At 38.9% G+C, this 20,594-nt stretch overlaps 1 protein-coding gene and 1 pseudogene across 1 annotated transcript; one reads left to right on the top strand and one right to left on the bottom strand.

Annotated features, from left to right (window-relative positions):
* Positions 1-471: 471 nt before the first annotated feature.
* On the bottom strand, positions 472-2,649 carry LOC150016186 (nucleolin-like; annotated as a pseudogene).
* A 10,445-nt stretch (positions 2,650-13,094) lies between these two features.
* LOC150016185 (olfactory receptor 11G2-like) lies at positions 13,095-20,324 on the top strand. Its single transcript, XM_090271923.1, has 2 exons — positions 13,095-14,012; positions 20,301-20,324. Exons 1-2 carry the CDS (start codon positions 13,095-13,097, stop codon positions 20,322-20,324), a joined length of 942 nt encoding a protein of 313 aa, XP_090128049.1.
* The last annotated feature ends 270 nt before the right edge of the window (positions 20,325-20,594 follow it).

Raw genomic sequence — 20,594 nt, 5'->3', positions numbered from 1 at the left:
CACATTAAAGTTCTAAAACCACTGATCAGAGTAATCACAACCACACATAGGATTTTCTTTCTTCTCTTTCCTTTTTTTTTGGTCATCAGAGTTTAAGACTTTTAATTTGTCCCAAAGTTGCTGAAGCAAAATCATGATAAATATTCTGCTTTCCTTTAAACCTCCAACATACACACACACAAACTATTTGTAAGAAAAAGTGGTTTTGTACATGGGAAGACACAATATAAATTCAAAACTTACAGATAAGTGTTAACTCTATTACTGATCTCTTTAAAAAGTTTATATGACTATCCAGTCAAATCAACAGGATATCTCCCTTGAAGTATTATCTATGTATATTTCCAAGAAGACCACAGGACTGTATACTGTCTTGAAATGTTTAGACGACTCTGTCATTGATCAGGTAACAGAGTAAAGACCAGAGTTTTTTCTTTCAAATAGGAGAGGCAAAGACAGGAATAGAGGGAATTATTCAATCTTTGTCTTCTTTCCTTGTGGCTTGTGGTCTCCTCCTCCTCCTCTGTCTCCTTGGAAGACTCCTCAACCTCCAAAGCCTCTATCACCAAATCCACTTTGGCTTCCCCTGCCCCACCTTGGCCTCCAAAGCCACCTGTTCCTCTGCCATAGCCCACAAAGCCACCTTCACCCTTAGGCTTGGCCTAATCCAAAGTAGGTTTGTTTCCATCAATTTCACCATTTTCCATGGCCTCCTTGAAGACTTTGGCATCTTCTTTGCTGTTGAAGTGTACAAAATCAATCCTTTTGGAAGACTCAGTCTCCCGGTCAGTGAATATCCTAGCCAAAAAAAGAGCCATCAAATGATTCCATTACTGTATCTTTTATACTTTACTCAGACAGACCTTTGACAGCATTTTGGATGGATGGCTTCTTGCATTAGGTGATCCCCTGGGTCCTTGCAATTCCATCGTGATTACTCTGTCTTCACTTTCTCTTTTATTACAGAAATTTAGATTTGCCATTTTGGTTCTGGGGCACTTTGGTACAGGTTACCTTCTTAAATACTCCCTGAAGAGTTTCTTCTGTTGCACTGTAGGAGAGGTTGCATGGAAACAAGGAGCAGACTGACTGTGACCAGAGCGGAGGGGGGAGGGGCGTAAAGGGGGAAAGGAAGGGAAGGATCTAGTCAAGGAACATGTATAAATGACCCATGGACATGCACAACAGGGTGAGGACTGACTGTGGGAGCAGGAGGTGGGCAGGGTAGGAGATAGCAATGGGGAGTTGGGGGCATTGGGACAACTATAAAAGAACAACAGTAAAAAGAGGCAAAAAAAACAAACAAAACCCAGAGTTTTTGATTCACCGCTCCAAGTGCTATTCTTTCCACCACTATAATCTTGACTTTGACCTTTCTCTCCAGTAAAGTACAGAGAAATGGACTGCCCATCTATTTCTGTTCCCTGCTTTTCTACCAAGGTTTTCTTTGCATAAGCTTCTGTCTTAAATTGCATATAAGCAATCCCTTTACTCTTTCCATCCTTGCTGACTAATCTGATCTCCATATCATCTTCAAACATTTCTTTTAATTTGTCCTGAGTAACTTTATAAGGCAGATTTTTAACCAAAAGTGATCTTGCATCTTGATCTTTTTTACTGTCTTTTCCCTTTTGTTTTTCTAGTTTAATTTCATTGCCAGACTTTAGTAAATTCAAAAGTTTTTTTCAAGTCTTTAGCACTTCAAAATCCATGTAGCCAAACTTCCTAGACACACCAGTTCTGACATCCACAACAGAAAGATTGTTTTCAACAACAAAAACAACAACAACAATAACAACAGTCACTGATACTCCTTTTAAATTCAGGAGCAGATTTGTTGAAGTTCAGATTTTCAACAAAGAGAATGAAAGCTGGAGTTGGTTCTATGGCTTCCACTTTCTCTTTTTCTCGACTTTAGGAGCAGATTTCTGTTTAGCCATTCTTCTTTCGTTTTCCAGGTGCTTCTTTTACAGGTTTCTCCTCCTCTTCATCTTCCTCCTGCGCCTCATCTTTTTCTTCCTCGTCATACTCTTCTCCATCATCTTCATTGTCTTCTTCTTCATCATCATCATCTTTGTCTTCATCCTCAGCTGTGCTCTTGGCCTTCACAGGAACAGCTTTTGAAAAGCTTTCTTGACTTTGGCTGGTGTAATCTCCATGGGTTCTTCTTCAGAGTCATCTTTTTCTTCATCATCATCTTCTTCATCCTCACCTTCCTCATCCTTATTATCCTCATCACTGTCTTCCTTCTTGGCATTCTTGCCATTTTTGCTCCCTTGGTCGGGGTGGCTGTTCCCTTCTTACCAGGAATTGCTACCAATTTTTTGCCTGGTGTGCTTCCCTTCTTGCCAGGTGTGGCTACTGCTTTGGCTGGTGTAACTGCTGCTTTTTTTTTGTCAGGGGTGAAAACTACTTTCTTGGCCAGTGTGGCAACCACAATATTTTTTGGGGGGGAAACAATCACCCTCTTTGCAGGAGTAGTGGTAGCCTTCTTGCTTTTTTTTTCTGAGGAATAATAACCACTTCTCCACTGCTTTCATCTTTTTGTGACATTTCCTCATCTTCACTATCTTCTTCTACCTCTTTTAGAGGAAGAGCCATTTTCTTGGAGTCACCTTGATTTTTACCAGTCTTTGTGAGCTTCACCATGATGATAGCTTATGATGGCAGAGTATATGACAGGTGAGGGTCACAGATGAGCCCAGAGGAACTGAACATCATCAATGGCGGCTGCTGGTCCAATGTAGGATTTTCTATTGACACCTACTTCAGCCTGCACAGTGGTTGCCAACTAACTGACTCAGAATTGGGGGTGGGGCTAGACACAGGTGTTTTGATATGCTCTCAAGGAGATTGTAATCCACAGAGAAGTTTGAGAACCACTGCATTCAAACTTAGGAATTTCTAAACTCTACAATAACACAGAATGAAACTATACTCTCATTTCTTTTCTTTTCAAAAGCCACATTGGTGCAAATTAGCCAAACTGAATATCAGATAGCAATAAGACATGTCAAAAACATATGTACATATAATAATCATTGCTTTGCCAAAAAAAAGAAAAAATTTATATCCAAGATAGGTAAGTCTCTTTTGAATACTTTTCACATTCTTGTCTTTGGAGATTATGCATAGTAAAAAGAAAATATGAGAAACTCTCTTGGCATTATATTAGCCTTTGGAGTGACCCAGATTAACAATATTTCTTTCCTGTCTTTAAAGAGATCATAACCCAGTGGTGGAAATATACTTTTCTAAGCTTTTTGTTTGTTTTGTAACAACTTGATTGAGATATAGTTTGTATACCATAAAATTCACCCTTTTAGAAGTAAATAGTTCCATGTTTTTTTAGTTTATTGACATAGTTGTACAACCATGCTTGGGTCCCTGGGGGCAAGCCTTACCAGGGCCTGGAGCTGGAGCTGGAGTGAAGAGGGGACAAGGGCAAGCTGCAATGGGACTGCCTTGGCAGACTAGTTGGAGTTGTAGCTGGAGTGGGCTCAGGCTTTGGGTAGTCCCAGAGACAAGCCACATCAGGACCTGGAGCTGAAGCTGGATTGGATCTGAGCTGCAGGGATTCCCAGAGGTAAACCACTGGGGCTGTAGCTTAAGCTGGTGTGGTCTGCAGGAAGTCCCAGGGACAAGCCACACCTGGGTGAGAGATGCAGCTAGGTCTAGTGCAAGCTGAGAGAAGTCCTGGGGCAAGTCAGAGTTGGAAGCTGGAGCTGGACCATGCTGCAGGAAGACCTGTTTCTGTGTGGTCTCTCTCTTGTATGCTATGCAGAAGCTGTTTAGTTGGCCCTCAGTTCTTCAGGAGAATTGCTCTGTCTGTAGATGTAAATTTGATGTATTCCTGGGAGGAGGTGAGTTTCAGATCTTCCTATGCTACCATTTTGGGCCGGAGGCCTAGTTAATTTTACAATTCATGTGGAGCCCTGCCTAGTGCAGCTCAGTGGATTGAGCACTGGCCTGCAAACCAAAGGATCACAGGTTTGATTCCCAGTCAGGGCACATACCAGGTCCCCAGTTGAGAACAAGCAAGAGGCAGCCACACATTGATGCTTGTCTCCCTCTCTTTCTCCCTCCCTCCCCCTCTCTCTAAAAATAAATAAAATCTTAAAAAGAAATAAAATAAAATAAAATTTATGTGGAAATGGAAAGGACTTAGACTAGGCGAAATGAAGTTGGAGGACTAACACTATCTGATTTTAGGACTTATTATAAAGCTACAATGATCAAAACAATGTGGCATTGACATTAAGTTAAACAAATAGGTCAATGGTACAAAATGGAGAGTCCATAAATAACACCATACACATGGAAAACTGATTTTCAACAGATGCATAAGCAATTTAGTGTAGAAAATAGAGTATTTTAATAGATGGTGTTGGAAGAGTTATATGATATATCCACATGAAAAAATGAACTTCAATACTTCAACACAAAAATTAGCTCAAATGGTTCATAGGTTATAAATCCTAAAACTATAAAATATCTAAAAGAAAATATAAGGGAAAGTCCTTGTGACTCAGGCTTAGGCAAATATTTCTAAACACATCATCAAAAGCACAATTCATAACAGAACAAATTGATAAATTGGACTTTATTAAAAATTTTAAATATCTACTCTTGGGAAGACACTATTAAGTGAATGACAATACAAGCCACAGTGTGGAAGAAAATATTTGCAAAGCATATATCTATTGAAGGACTTGCATTGGAATATATAAAGAACCCTCAAAAGTCATCAATAATAAGAAAACAAATGACCCAATATAAAACGTAAAAAAGGTTTGGACATTGAAAAAAGATATACAGATGACAAATAAGCAAAAGAGTATTTTCAATATCATCAGTCATTAGGGAAATGCAAATTTAAACCACAGTGAGCTACCACTATATACATACCAAAGAACTAAAATTTAAAACACTGACCATACAAGTTTTAGTAATGCTGTAGAGGAACTGGAGTGCTCATACACTGTTAATGCAAATGTAAAATGACACAAATACTTTAGAAAAGTTTGGCAGTTTCTGAAAATTTTAAGCATTTATCTACTATTTGATAAAGCCATTTCACCTCCAGTTACTTACCTAAGAGGGAAAAAAAGCATATGCTATACAAAGTCTTAGGCACAAATATTTCTTACAGGTTTACTTATAAAAACACAAAACTGGAAATAACCCAAATATTCATCAACAAAGGAATAGACAAACAAATTTTGGTATAGCTATACAATAGAATATCACTCAGCAATAAAAATGAATGATCTATTGATACATGGACACCATGGATGAATCTCAAAATAATTGTGGTGAGTAAAAGAAACTAGACTCCCCCCCCAAAAAAAGAGCATATGTGGTATGATGCCATTAATGTAAAGCTATAGAAAATGCAAACTCGTCTGTATTTGAAAGACCCATAGTTACCTGGGGAGTGAGGTCAGGAAAAGGTAGGAGGAAGAGGTTGCAAAGAGTCATGGTGATTGGAGATGATGGTTATTTTTATTATCTTGATTATGGAAATGGTTTCACAGGTGTATTCATATGTAGGGATGTATATGTGTGTGAAAATGTTATCAGATTACACAATTTGTATATAGTTTTCCCATAAAACTGTTTAAAGAATAAAAGGTATTCTCAGATCAATCCCAGAAATGGGGGAAGGAATATAAAAAAAGACAGGAAAGAGGCAAAAAGCAGTATAGATAACCCTGAACACTGTTAACTGATCAAGCCTCCACAGCTGCTTTTCTAGGTTACTTTGACCACAGGGTTTGACTCTCTCACTGCAAGTTAGTCACACTAGGTGCTCTTTTCCATTTTCCAGAGAGGAAAATTACTCCTTCAACACTTATTTTTTGAGCTCCCACTGTGTACCTGAGTGGTTTGGTTTTGCCAAGACAGAGATGTCTGCAAAACGCTCTGGAAAGCAGGACAAGAAATGTGAATGAGGCTGCACAGCAGAGTACTGTGTTTGCCAGGACAAGAACTTTGAGGTATTTTTATTTTTCCTCATTTAAAAAAATGTTATTGTTATTCAATTACAGTTGTCCCAATTTTCCCCCACTGCTCTCCTCTTCCCCGCCCACCCTCCCTCTCCCACAGTCAGTCCCCACCCTGTTGTCCATGTCCATGGGTCCTTTATACTTGTTCCTTGACTAGACCCTTCCCTTTCTTTCCCCAGTAATCGTCCTCCCCCCTCTCCTCTGGTTGCTCTTAGTTTATTTCTTATTTCCATGTCACTGGTTCCATCTCGTCCATTTGTTTGTTTTTGCTCATTAGGTTCTGCTTATAGGTGAGATCATATGGTATTTGTCTTTCACTGCCTGGCTTATTTCACTTAGCGTAATACTCTCCAGTTCCATCCATGCCTTTAAGATGCGTTTTTAAATACGAGTGTAAATGGTGGCCAAGCAGAGATGTGAGATAAATTTATTGGTGTATTAAGCAAAATTTTCTGCTACAGTAGGGAGGATGGAGAGATTGTAGATCAGTTGCGATCTGCCTCTCTGTTGAGGAAAAGAAAACCTTAGAGTCCGCCTCCAGAGTTGCAGTTGGTCAGAGAGCAGCTGCAGAATAACCCCACTCTGTCGGACCGCCAAGGACGTCCTTGGTCGTGGAAAGTGTCCCTCCTTGCAGCTGTCTTCTTACAGATGTCTGCAGGAAGTCTCGTTAAAAACTTCCTGCTTGCCCTGACTGGTTCGGCTCAGTTGGTTGGCCCCACAAAGCAAAAGGTCATCAGCTTGATTACCAGTCAGAGCACATACCTGGGTTGTAGGCCTGTCCCTACTCAGGGTACATGTAGGAGGCTGCCAATCCATGCTTCTCTCACACATCAACTTTTCTCTCCATCTCTTTCTGCCTCCCTCCCCCTCTAAGAATAAATAAATAAAATATTTTTTAAAAAAGGGAAAAAAAGCTTCCTGTTTCATAGCCAATTTATTATGTTATATTTGTCAATCCCCTTTGGCCAAAGACCTCAGGAATACCTGTAGATGAATGAGGTGGGTTGATTACTCATGGTAGCAAAGCATAATATATATCATGGGAGAGCCATGGGGTGTCTCAGTGAGACAGTGTTAGAAAGAAACTAGTATGGGACTGGTGCTTTTGTTGAGTGATTTGGAGAAAAATCTAATAAAGTGGTGGTTTGTTCCAGACTGAATGTTGACAAAGAAAGGGCCATTTTAAAACTAAGTATCTCAGTGATTCTCACATATAGAACGGGCAGCTAAGAGAAGAATAAAGCTATAACTGGCTTAAAAAGAAACTAGCAGTCACTCATTTTACCCAAGACTAGAGGATATTTGGTATTTTATGGGTGGCACAGTGAGTTAGTTTTTTTTTCTGTGCTTAGACAAAATTACAAAGTAGCGTTAAAATATATGTATGCATGCATATTATAACTGGATTGATGAGTGAAACAAGTATTGCTCCATTCTTTTGTTTATGGAACACAGAATGTAATTTATCCATGAATTGATCCTGGATGATGCATGGAACTTCATGTTCTCATACCTGTTTGGAAGGTCTTCAAATGCATCAGGCCGACTCTGGTATTTTCCATGTTGTCTGGAATGCTAACAGACTCCCAGAGATTAGTCCCTTCACCACCTTGCTAAAACTTCCTAGGCCCCCACCTACCCCACATCCTCAGGCTGCCCTTGCTAATAGCCTCCAGCAGCAATATGACCCCATCTTGGCAGCTGGGCTGGGTGGAGAGAAGGCTTTATGCTGTCCTGAAAACAGCACGTGCTGGGTATCTGCAAACAGCATGTTGTGCCTTGCTTTGGTGTTATGGACAGCTCCCTTTCTCTCTCAGGGCTTAGGTTTTCCCATCTGTTCAACAGGTGATGAGTGATTTTTCAGCTGTGTTTGAAAGATTGTTATGTCACAGAATTCTTTCTTTAAAGGAAACCTATCTACACCGCATGCATAAAAAAGATCAATGTCAAGGAGTCCTGATTGAAGAATGTGGGTAAATAAAGAGGATGGAGATGGGAAAAAAATAAATGAATAAGTAAAGCGCTATTTTATTTCATTTTATCATGGTTTCAGACTGACATTTTTATTTTATTGCATTTTTTGGGGTGACATTGGTTAATAAAATTACATAGGTTTCAGTTATACAGTTCTATAATACCTCATCTATATATTGTATTGTGTGTTCACCACCCCGAGTCAAGTCTCCTTCCATCGCTGTTTATCCCACCTTTACCCTCTTCTACCTTCCCACCTCCCTTTCCTCTGGTAATCACCATATGGTTGTCCATGTCTATAAGGTTCTTTTCTTTTTGTTGTGCTTCTTTTTTTTCTTAATGCCTTCACCTTTTTCCCACAGTCCTGTAACCCCAACCCCCACCCCGGCCTCTGACAGATGACAGTTGGTCTTAGACTAAACTTGCTGAGTTTTTATTTTGTAAAATTATGTCCAATAATAGGATAGCATGACGTAGCTGAGAGTGTCAGATCAGCTTTTAATAACTTTGAGGTCTAGTTTTGAGTGTCAGATCAGTTACGATACCGGGAGCTGCTTTTATGCCCTTCAGGTTTGTAAAATGCTTCACTGACCATATGGTAAACACTCTTAGGGGAGTTAGAGACAGACTTATTGGTGTATCGATTCAGCAATCAATCAACCAATAATTTGTTAATATTTCATTCTACCTATCAGAGGTTTAAAACAAAGAAAAGATATTATTTCAACTTGCATAAAAAAAACTAACAATAGAAATTAAGGCAGACCCCAGGGAAATGAATAACAAGCACAGTGATGCCTCTTGACACTGTTCCTTTTAGAAGCAATAAATGAATCCTCAAGGATCAGGAACACCAGGGCTTACTTCTTGGCAGGCTCTGCTTATAAGCCCTCCATCATTCAGCAAATGCAATCAAGGATCTTTATCATAACCATTTCTACCTCTTTTCATCTCTCTGATCATTGCCAAGAAGACTATCTCTATGAAAATAAAAGAGAAACTTTTGATAAGTTTCAGTTTGGAATTTCCTTTGCTGACCAGGTAATAAGGTTATGTAGTGTTTAGAAGAGTGAAAAATATAATCTACTAGTTTTATCCACAGCTCTCTTTAAATTTGCTATAGCCATGCTCATACAACCAATATTTCTTAAACAATGGTCAAGCAAGGATTTCCACAGACATTTGTCTCAGTCAGTAATCTTTACAACAGCCCTTTAAAGAAGGCATAATTATGCCCATTTTATAACTTAGAAAACTGAGTATTAACTTTATATAACTGTTAAAAAAAAATCTCTTGACACTAAATTCAAGGCTTTTTCTATTATACCCAGCTGCCTACCATTCATCCCAGTCTAGAAAATTATTCTTACTTTTAAGTATTTTCCAGAAACAGATTTCCCAGTGTTACAGATGTCACAGCCCGGTCACTGAAACTATACAAACTAGTTAAAGGAAGGATTTGAATTGTCATGAGACATCTCCGGACTGGCTATGGAAAGAGGGCTAACAAAAGGACATACCATGATTTCTACTGTACTGAACTTTGAGAGAAAATGAAAATAGAGAATGTCTTCCTCACACTGACATGGCCTGCCTCACTCAAATATAGGCACAACGCCCTCTGCAGGTAATGCAGGATGACTCAATCAGACTTTTTAAAATTTTTTGACAGCTCCAGCTCAGACTTGGGGCCAATAAACATCAGTTCTTTCTGATCGGTGGAGCTAAATAACAAAAGGTGAGTAATAATACAGTCTGGTTAAATATATCATATTGAGCAAAAAATGGTGATGGCCGTTCCTGTTCTCTAGAACAGCTTCCTGTTTTCTTACACAGCTTTGTAAGACTTTCTGACGGAATTGTTCTGAGAAGGAATGGTTTTACCCAAAAGTCTAACACAATTGGTTTTTTCATTCTTAAGGCATACTCTGCTGCTCATAGAAATGAAGGGTACAGGGGCCAGTAGAGGCAAGGAGCTCTGTTAGGATGCTGCTGCAGAAGTCCAAAGAAGAAAGGATGGTAATTTGAACTCGGGAGATGACAGTGAAGACAAAGAGAAGGCCATTACATTGGTCATATTTTAGGAACGGAAGTGACTTGCTGATGAGCTGGATGTAAGGTTTAAAAGAAAGGAAGAGATGTAACATTAAAATAGACAGGAAAAACAAGTCCTTGAATATTAACTAAACCATTCAAAGTGCTAAAAATATGTTGAGATGATGGACAAAGTGATGATCACCCAAAATAACCTTTTAGAAACATGCTGCAGAAAACTTTGGTTAAAGATGCGCCATCTACAATTAGTATCAAATTGTTTTGACCTATTGAAAACTAAGTGACTTTCCTCTGAGTTGGTGTTAAACCTATAGGCCTAAAAAGAACATTTTTTAACATTGTGGAATTTAAATTCTGTAAGTGGCCTTCACGTGTTATAGCACATTTTCTTGAGTCACTCCGACAATTCACTCACAGTTGATGTATTCTCATGGCCCCAACATTTGTTAACAGCCCCATTGAAAGACAGGGCATTTGGGAAAATGGCTTCTTCAGAAAAAAACACATTCTGAATATTTTCATCTGAAATAATGGAAATATATATTACATATTTTATGTCTGGTGTGGGGAACCGCTCCTTGTGGTTTGGAGAATTGTAGCCCCAGCCATGAGCCTGACTTGCCCCCACCCCCCCACCGCCCCAGCTTGTCTTTAAGTCTCAACAAAGTCTGCATGGGAGATACAACTGAAAACCACTCAGAGGGTTTCCATGGGAATTGGATTTAAAAAATGCTTATTATGCTTTAGAACTTGCTCTGCTTTTCTTACCTCTTAGTTAACTATAAACAATCTCTAGCAAGGAATGTATGAAAACTCGCACCTAATGCCAGTGTGGCATCAAGATATTTAATAGACCCTGACACAGACTGGTCATTGTGCCCTCTGTACTGGTACTTGTAATCTGTTATTATCAACTGTAATCCAAGCATCTAAAAGCTATTGATGATTTATGAATTTTGACCTTGTATCTCCCATGTGTATCCTTCTCAATAAAAAGCATGAGGAATGGATGTCTGACTGCTGTTCTCCCCTAGAAAGAGCAGCTGCCTCCCTACCCCCCAGACATAATGTAGTGTCTTGGATATATTTGTTCCACTGTGGTCGTGAAACCTCTGCTGGACAGAGTAGTTTCCAACCAAGCCTAGGGCGTTGGAGGCAACTCCACCTCAGTGTGGTTTAAGTTAACTTTCAGAAAAGGTGGATATTTGGTATCTGAAACTTAATCTCAGTCCCTAGTCACACATCCTTAAAATCAAAGAAGAAAGGGCATTTAGAAAATGTAAGTTTATGATACAAGAACCAGAACCTGTTTTTCCCACAGCTCAGGAACTTAAAAGACCAGAGGTGATATAAGTTAAGACATAAACTAGCAGGATCTTGGGAAAATTTATCAGCTACATGAGTCCTTGTGTCATAGCTACATAAGATCCAAAACCAGATCTGGCTCAAAGAAGTAAGCTTTTGTACACATTTTATAAGTTCCAAATTTAATCAGTTTTCTAGTCCCCTATCACATATTTTCTTGCTCTCAAAAAAAAAATTATAATCAACTAGCTTTCCTCTGACACCTTCTGCCATTTATCAAGGGAGCTCTTACTGTTTTTGAATATTCTAAAGAGAGCATTGGCAGATTCCTTGGATGCCCATGCCAACTCTCGAAGATAATTTATTATTGATCAATTGATACTCTATTCCAGATAGTGGAAAATAAATCATTTTTCATGTTTCTATGCATGCCCTGTTTACAGAGGCTATAACAACCAAAACCAAGGTCTGGATGCAAAGTTGTTTAACAAAGGTTGGTGTGTTTTTAACTCAGAAAAACATAGAATTACTATGCAAATGTATAACCATCCAAAGTCATTTGGTCTTGGGATGCTCCCAAGAAGTGATTGGAAGAAAGAGAAAAAAGAAATTCAAGATTACTCTCCTTTACAAGTTTTCTGCTATATGTACCTTAACATTAGATCCCTGATACTGTACTACCAAGGACAGAACTACCCAGTCTGATATTACCAGAGGAAAAAAGAGAGAAAGGGAAGCTGTTAAAATGCGGCATCTATGTCACTCCCCAGGCTCTGGTAAATACAGAAGTTAATATTATAAAAAGATTTCGTTGAAACAAATACCAAATAATGTTTTAAATAATAATCACTCTGAACATAAAAAAAGAAAAGGATGCTAACAGAGCTCTCATACTGTCACTGGCAGTGAAAAATAGAGCAATAATGATAGAACACTTTAGCTTAATCCACTAAAATTGAAGATATTCACACCTTATGATCCAGCCTATAAAAATGTATGTGCATGTGAACCAGGAAAAATTGTATGTTTGTAGTAACAGTCCTCTAAACTGGAAGTAACAAAAAAAATCATCTATAGTAGAATAATTAAATAAGTGGTTGTTTATTTACAAAATGTGAAAGTACAGAACAGTAAAAATGGACCCACTACAGCTACAAAATGAATTTTACAAACTCACTGTTTAGCAAAAGAAACTATCCAAAAGTACTACATGTAACATGATTTCACTTATGTAAAGTAAAAACAAAATAAGCAAAACTAAACACTTTTGTTTAGAAATTAAACAAAATACTTAGTTATTAAAATAAAAAAATTTTAAAATGAGAAAGTAGTTACCAAAAGGAAAGGAGAATGTTAGCAATTGGAGGAATAGAGGGGTGGAGGATAGTAATTGGAATGAAGCATGGAAATTCGAGGGGTATTCTATTTCTTGGCCTCAGTGGCAATTACTGTAGAATTTTATTTATAATGATGTAATAAGCTTTATATTTTTATATTTATATATTTATAAACATGTTTCCATACATTTCACAATGAGGAAGCAACTCTTTATCTGTAGATATTTATTGGCTTCTAGTGTTTTTACAGTCCAACAACTAAGCCAGGACAGTATTTCAGGTTTAAACAAAAATAGTACTATAAATATATGTGTTTATTGAATTCCCCATGGTGGCTTCAATACAGACCTGGGTTCCCATCTATCTATACACAGTCATTCAATGATTTGATGGCCTTTTTACAGCTCACAAACCCATGAAAATCTCCAACAACTCCAGCATCATCACTGGCTTCATCCTCCTGGGCTTCCCTTGCCCCAGGGAGGAGCAGATTCTCCTCTTTGTGCTCTTCTCTGTTGTCTACCTCCTGACCCTCATGGACAATGGTTCTATCATCTGGGCTGTCCGCTGGGAGCAGAGACTCCACACCCCCATGTACATCCTGCTCGCCAACTTCTCCTTCCTAGAGATCTGGTATGTCACCTCCACAGTCCCCAACATGTTGGCCAACATTCTCTCTGACACCAAAGTCATCTCCTTCTCTGGGTGCTTTCTCCAGTTCTACTTTTTCTTCTCCTTGGGTTCTACAGAATGCTTTTTCTTGGCTATTATGGCGTTTGATCGATACCTTGCCATCTGCCGGCCTCTACACTATCCAACCATTATGACTGGACGTCTCTGCACCAATCTTGTGGTCAGCTGCTGGGTATTTGGATTCCTCTGGTTCTTGATTCCTATCATCATCATCTCCCAAATGTCCTTCTGTGGCTCCAGGATTATTGACCACTTCCTGTGTGATCCAGGTCCTCTGTTGGCCCTCACCTGTACCAGAATGTCTGTGATAGAGTTAACCATTTCCACATTAAGTTCTCTGCTTTTATTTATTCCCTTTCTTTGTATCATGGTGTTCTATTCTCTGGTTCTACAAGCTGTGTTGAGGATTCCTACAACAACTGGACAAAGAAAGGCTTTCTCCACCTGTGGATCCCATTTGGCTGCGGTTTCTCTTTTCTATGGCTCAGTGATGGTCATGTATGTGAGTCCAACATCAGAACATAAATCTGGAATGCAGAAGGCAATTACTTTGTTTTATTCTGTAGTTACTCCATTCATTAATCCTATAATATATAGTCTGAGAAACAAAGATATGAAAGATGCTATAAAGAAATTATTGGGGCCCTGGCCAGTGTGGCTCAGTTGGTTGGAGCATCATCCCATAACCAAAGCATTGCAGGTTCCATTCCTTGTCAAAGCACATACCTAAGTTGCAGGTTTGATCCTGGTTTGGGTGTACATGGGAGGCAACCAAATGATGTTTCTTTCTCACATCAATGTTTCTCTCTCTTCCTTCCTCTCTAAAAGCAATGAAAAAGTGTCCTCAGTTGAGGGAAACAAGTTATTGGGGAAATGAAAGTAAGAGTCTTGATTTAAAATATTTGGGGGGAACCCTGGCCAGGTTCCACAGTTGGTTGGAGCATCGTCCTGTACACCAAAAGGTTGCAGTTTTGATCCCTGGTCAGGGAACATACTTAGGTTGCAGGTTCGATCGTCAGCTAGGGCACATATGGGAGGCAACTGATCAATTCAATGTCTCTCTCTCTCTCTCTCTCTCTCTCTCTCTCTCTCTCTCTCATCAATAAATATGTTCTCAGGTGAAAATTAAAAATAATAACAATAAATTAAAAGATCTTGAGGGATATAATCTGTCTTTAATTTCTTGGCTAAGAAAAGACTAACTAATATTACTCAGGAAATTGTTAATGTTGCTTTTGAACTTCATACACCATAATGCTTTTTTATTTCCTAGAATTTAACATGCTATAAAAAGATCTCAAAGATATACTCCATCTTCCTAATTTTACAAATGATAGAATTATATGTAGATTGAAAAACTGAGTTGAGTTTTTTGGGAAAATATAATTAAAAACAAATCTGCCAACCCCCAAAACCTCTCCACAAAGATAGGAAAGAATAAAGTAATTTTATTGTTGAATAACCATTATGCAATGGAAAATGTACATCACAGGCAATCCACTAAGAGATGGCAAAGACAAAGAATTCTAATCCTTTTACAACACATAGTCAAGCAAATGCAATCTATTATATATAATACATTTTCTCAAGATAACCAATAACTGGCCTTCAAAAAGATTTAACAGTACTTTCCTAGATTCACCTGGTAATTGGGATGGCCATCTGATTTTTCTAATTGGCTCATACAAAGAAAAAATAAACACATCTGTACCAATAAGAAGTAGTTTTGCAACTTGGAAGTTAGACTGCCAAAGTTAGAATCCTACCGTCCCACAGAAACTGGGAGACCGTAGTATGATCTGCCTTAATGGTTACATTTCAGAGACACTTCCCAGGTTCTTGACAAAGACATTTCTGAGTCATAAAGCTGGCAAAGGCTTATTTAGCTTTTATAAAAATTTACAAGCATTTCAAAAACAGAGAAAGAACTTAATTACAAATTTTCTTAAGTAAATGTTCTAAAAAAGGGTGGGAGAGAGGAAAATCTCTTATTTTCAACAGGGACAATTATTCCTGTTACTTTTTATTTGTATTTGCCCTTACAAATTACACAAGGCTATAATCCTTAACAACCATAAATTGTCTTTACTCTTCTAGTTGAGCTTATAGTACTATCTTTGAGAACACCTTTCATGGTAGCATCAGTTGTAAACAAAATCTTAATATCCTTGAGACACATAGCATAGATAAACATCTTCAGATCAATAAGAAAAATAGCATAAGCACAATAGAAAAGGTGCCACATATCTGGAAAAAAAAAGACAACATCAAAGAATTTTAAATATCTGAAAGGATATTTAATTCAGAATTAGAGAAAAGAAAACTATAATAAACATACCTTTTGTCCCTAAAAATTGATAAATATCAAAAATCACATTGTGAAAAACAGCAGTCTCATCCTTTACTAGTAGAGCATAAAACAGCAGTCTCATCCTTTGCTAGTATAGCATAAATTCGTAAAACATTTATGGAGAAAATTTTGCCAGAAACTATCAAAATTTAAAGGGCATTCCTTTTGACTCAGCAATACCACTCATAGATATTTGAGTAGTATTATCATGTATAAGAATAATGGTGCAGATACAAGAATATTAACTAATGTTTCTAATAGCAAAAGATTAAGACAATCTAAATTCCAATTAATTAAGGACTGATTAGGCAAATTACTGTATATACATAGATTGGAATATACTATATAACTGTTAAAATGAAGATCTGTACATGTCTGTTGATATAAAAATATCCTCAAAGTGTGTTGTAAATGAAAAGCAAGATAATAGAGATCTTTGTCTTGGGCTATCTTTCATGCGAACATAAGTTGCATAGATATGTATATATTTATGTTCATTAATACATTGTATGCTTCTTAAAGAAAAAAATTAGTAACTATGTTTTTGAGAAAGAGAATTAGGTATTTGGAGACAGAGAGTGAAGGAGACATTTTCACTTTATATGCCATTGTATTTTTAAAATTTCATTCTATATGCATGTATTGCTGTTAAACATGCATATAGAATATTTAAACAACATTTAACATTAACATTAAAAATAAATTTAGATTTCATGAGGTGCCCTGGAGGAAAAGGAGTTTCAGCCCAGCACTCACCATAAAGGTAGAAGGAAAATTACTGTGCAGTTTCTGTTGGCTAGGATGAGCTCTGCAGGGAAATCCCATCACTCCAGAGCCTGCAGATGGAATTCCAGGAAACTGGCAGGAGCCAGCAAAGGGACTGACTAAAAGGTCATAGGTGGATCTTGCGAGCCTTCTTGGAACACAATATAACCAACCACCAAAGAGCTAGACTTAGTGGAATCAAAGCTTCCAAACTTATCACCATTGAACTGAGATTAAAAAAAAAAAAAAAAAAAATCCTTGGGTAGATCCAAGATGGTGGAGAAGTAACTGGAAGCTACACTAACTTCTTCCCAGGACCAATCTGGAATTACAACTAAAGTATAGAGAAAGTGAAACAGGGTACACATAGTCCCCACAACACATTGTTTAGGGGATGAGGGAAGGAGACAATACAGCTTTTATGGTACTTTGCATATCTATGGCAAACTGGTAGCTAGATAATAGCTGTGCTACTGCCCCAGGGCAAAAGATGTAGTGACTTTCAGGATGTATCCCTACTCCTGAGGTAACCAGGGGAGGTGAAGGTCCTCCCCAAAAGTCCCCCTATGATGGGAACTCTTGCCATAACTAAAGATGACAGCTGAAAGAATGTAAACACTACAGGGAAAATGGCAAATGTGGCTCATTGTGGGAGGAGTCAGAGATGAGCTTACATAGGAAGTTCTGGGTCAGGATTTAAAAGAAGGGCAGGTAGCCTTGAGAGAAGGGGCCATGATGTAGCAGCAATGAGCAAGTAGCTATGCAGGTTGTATTCAGGATTCAGCCTGGGCTAGTAAGAAGGCAGGAATGCTCCTGCTTTGATCATGCCTGCTCTAGCTGACTCTGAAGCCACCAAGGACTCTGTCTTGCAGACCCAGACTCTATCTGGACTCTTGGAACTTGGGACATATGGAAAGGACACTCACCATAATCCACTATAACATGGTACATGCTTTTCTGGGCTTTTATACAGAGGCTGAGGACAATGTACCCCAGATCCTGAAGGAGAGAGCTGACAGCTAAGGGATGGGGAACTATTTGGCTTGGTTTTGACTTATAGCTTTTGGGGGAGCAAGGAAAGTGCTGGGTCTCATGGGAGAACAAAACTCCAAGCTGGAGTGCTCCTAGCCCCTCCCAAGGTTGGAATATTGTAAATAAAAACCTCTTTCTCTCGACACCAATTGTTAGGTCACACGCTAAGGTGCCACATGAATGGGCCCCAGTTTGTTTGATTACAGAAGCCTCCTAAATAAACAACTGAACACTAAATGGATAGAAGCCTTACAACCACGGACAGATGAAAGAAACTACTTCACCATAATGTGACTGCCACTTACCCTGGACTCCAGCGGAGGAACGGACCAGTGGACTTGAGGAGATTCTGGGGTTGGTGGCACTGGGGAGAGAACTAAAGAAACAGCCACGACGACCCCGATGCTGAGTCATTCCCATACTGAAAAGGCTATCTTTCTCAGGCAGAGCACTCTGCTCCAAGTGGCATCAGCCTGAGAGGAAGCAAGAGCCCTGTACACAGGAATTACTCTCCCCACTCTGTGGAGCTTAAGCTGGGCTGCTGATTACAGCTTGGTTAGTTTAACAATGGATTCATTTAGCAGCTGATTAATTTAACAACTAAGGTGGAAAATACAGAGAAGCAGCCAAATGGGAAGACAAAGAAACAGACCCCAAATGAAAGAACAAGAGAATTCTACACTAGAAGAACTAGATGAAATGAAGGAAAGCAAGTTGTCAGATAGTTTAGAGTAATGATTGTAAGGATATTCAAAAGCATGAAAAAAGACATATAAACCATAAAAAAGGATCAATCAGAAATAAAGAATGTAATATCTGAGATTAATAATACACTGGAAGGAATAAACAGTAGGTTAAATGAAGCAGAGAATCACATCTGCGATTTGGAAGACAAGGTAGAAAAAAACACCAGGCAGAGCAGCAAAAAGAAAAAAGTATTTTAAAAATGAGGAAAGTTTTGGTCATTTTGGACAACATGAAGCAGAAAAGCATCCACATCGTGGGACTAGGAGTGGGAGAATAGAGCAAGCAAGGAACTGAGAATCTATTTGAAGAAATAATGACTGAAAACTTCCCTAATATGGTAAAGGAAAAACACACACAAGTCCAGGAAGCTCAGAGGGTCCCAAACAAGTTGGACACAAAGAGGCCTAAACTACAGACCTCTGGCCAAGATGGAGGCCTAGACAGACACGCTGTGTCTCCCTCCACAGCTAACAAGGAATACAACTACTTCAAAAATAGAGACAACCAGAAGTTCCAGAAAATCAAGCTGCATGCAAGTCCAACAAACAAAAATATAAAGAAGAAATACTCATCCAGACAAGTAGGAGGGGTGGAGCCAGGGCAGAGAGGAAATAGGATGGTGGTGGCAGCAGCACAGCATTGGCTGGCCAACGGAAAACACAGTCACATGTTTTAAAAAGTCGGGAGTGACACCTGGGGAATGTTCCCAGCCCCAGACCAAACCATGCAGCTCACAGTCTTGGTGCCAGGGAAAATAAAGTCTCATTACTTCTGACTGTGCAAACCAGTGGGGGTTGGGGCGGAGGAAAAAACTGCCATTCTCTCGGCAGAGTCTGCTTGTTTAAAGGACCTCCACAGTCTTAGAATGTCTGTAGACCCACTCACTCTTTGAACAACAGCCAGGGCAACAGCTAGAGTGGCGCCAGTCCCATACGGAGTGAGAGAAGTGCCTGGAAAAGGGCAAGTGCTGAGCAAGCAACATTGTTCCCTCTCAGACCCCTTCCCTACAGACAGCACCACAACATGGTGAAATGGACCACCCTGAACTGCTAAATCCCTAAGGCTTTGCCCCTTACAACATAACAGGAGTGACAGCTCTACCCAAGACAGAGAAGCAAACAAACACAGGGGCCTGTCAAGATGAGGATACAGAGAGGTATATCCCCAAAGAGGGAACAGATCAAGGTTCCAGTGGGAGAAGTAAGCAATGAGGAGATAACCCACCTAACCGATGCAGAGTTCAAAACACTGGTGATAAAGATCCTCATAGACTTGACAGTATGCTCTGGTATGACAAATGCCTAAAGGAAGAAGTGAAGGCTATGATAAATAAAACAAAGGAAAATCCACACAAAACCAATGGTGAAGGGAAGGAATCCAGGGTTCAAATAAATGATTTGGAACATAAGGAAGAAAAACACAGCCAACCAGTACAGAATGAGGAAACAAGAATTGAAAAAAATAAGGGGAGGCTTAGGAGCCTCTGGGGCAACTTTACATGTGCCAACATCTGAATCATAGGGGTGCCAGAAGAAGAGGAAGAGCAAGAAATTGAAAGCTTATGTGAAAAAATAATGATAGAAAACTTCTCCAAATTTGGCAAAGGAAATAAACATACAAGTCCAGGAAGCACAGCGAGTCCCAACAAGCTAGACTCAAAGAGGACCACACCAAAACACAACATATTTAAAATGCCAAGGTTCAAGATAAAGAGAGAATCTTAAAAGCAGCAAGAGAAGAGCAGAAAGTTACATACAACGGGGTGACTATTAGACTATCAGCTGATTTCTCAAATGAAATTTTGCAGGAAAGAAGGGACTAGCAAGAAGTATTCAATGTGATGAAAAGCAAGAACCTACAACCAAGATTTCTCTATCCAGCAAAGCTATCATTTAGAATGAAAGGGAAGATAAAGTGCTTCCTAGACAAGGTAAAGCTAAAAGAGTTCATCATCACCAAGCCATTATTATATGAAATGTTAAAGGGACTTATTTAAGACAAAGAAGATCAAACTATGAACACTAAAATGACAACAAACTCACAACTATCAACAACTGAATCTAAAAAATAAAAGCAAAATCCAACTAAGCAAACCAGAACAGGAACAGAATGATAGGTATGGGGATCACTTGGAGAGTTATCAGCTTGAAGAGGGGAGGGGGAGAAATGGGAAAATGGTGCAGGGATTAAGAAGCATAATTGGTTGGTACAAAATAGACAGGAGGAACTTAAGAATAATATAGGAAATGGTGAAGCCAAAGAACTTATATGCATGACCCATGGACATAAACTAGAGGGCTGGGATTGCTGGAGGGAAGGGAAGTACTG

Source organism: Furipterus horrens, unplaced genomic scaffold, assembly GCF_987537825.1.
Source record: "Furipterus horrens unplaced genomic scaffold, mFurHor1.1.pri manual_scaffold_3, whole genome shotgun sequence".
In the NCBI taxonomy this organism is placed as follows: domain Eukaryota; kingdom Metazoa; phylum Chordata; class Mammalia; order Chiroptera; family Furipteridae; genus Furipterus; species Furipterus horrens.
Note: the sequence above shows the minus strand (reverse complement) of the source record. Positions and strands in the feature narration are given on the sequence as shown.

Coding starts and splice junctions, on each gene's coding strand:
- LOC150016185 (XM_090271923.1), top strand. CDS start 13,095: ATGAAAATCTCCAACAACTCCAGCATCATCACTGGCTTCATCCTCCTG. Junction 14,013..20,300: donor ATGCTATAAAGAAATTATTG/GGGCCCTGGCCA, acceptor TAAAATGACAAC/AAACTCACAACTATCAACAA.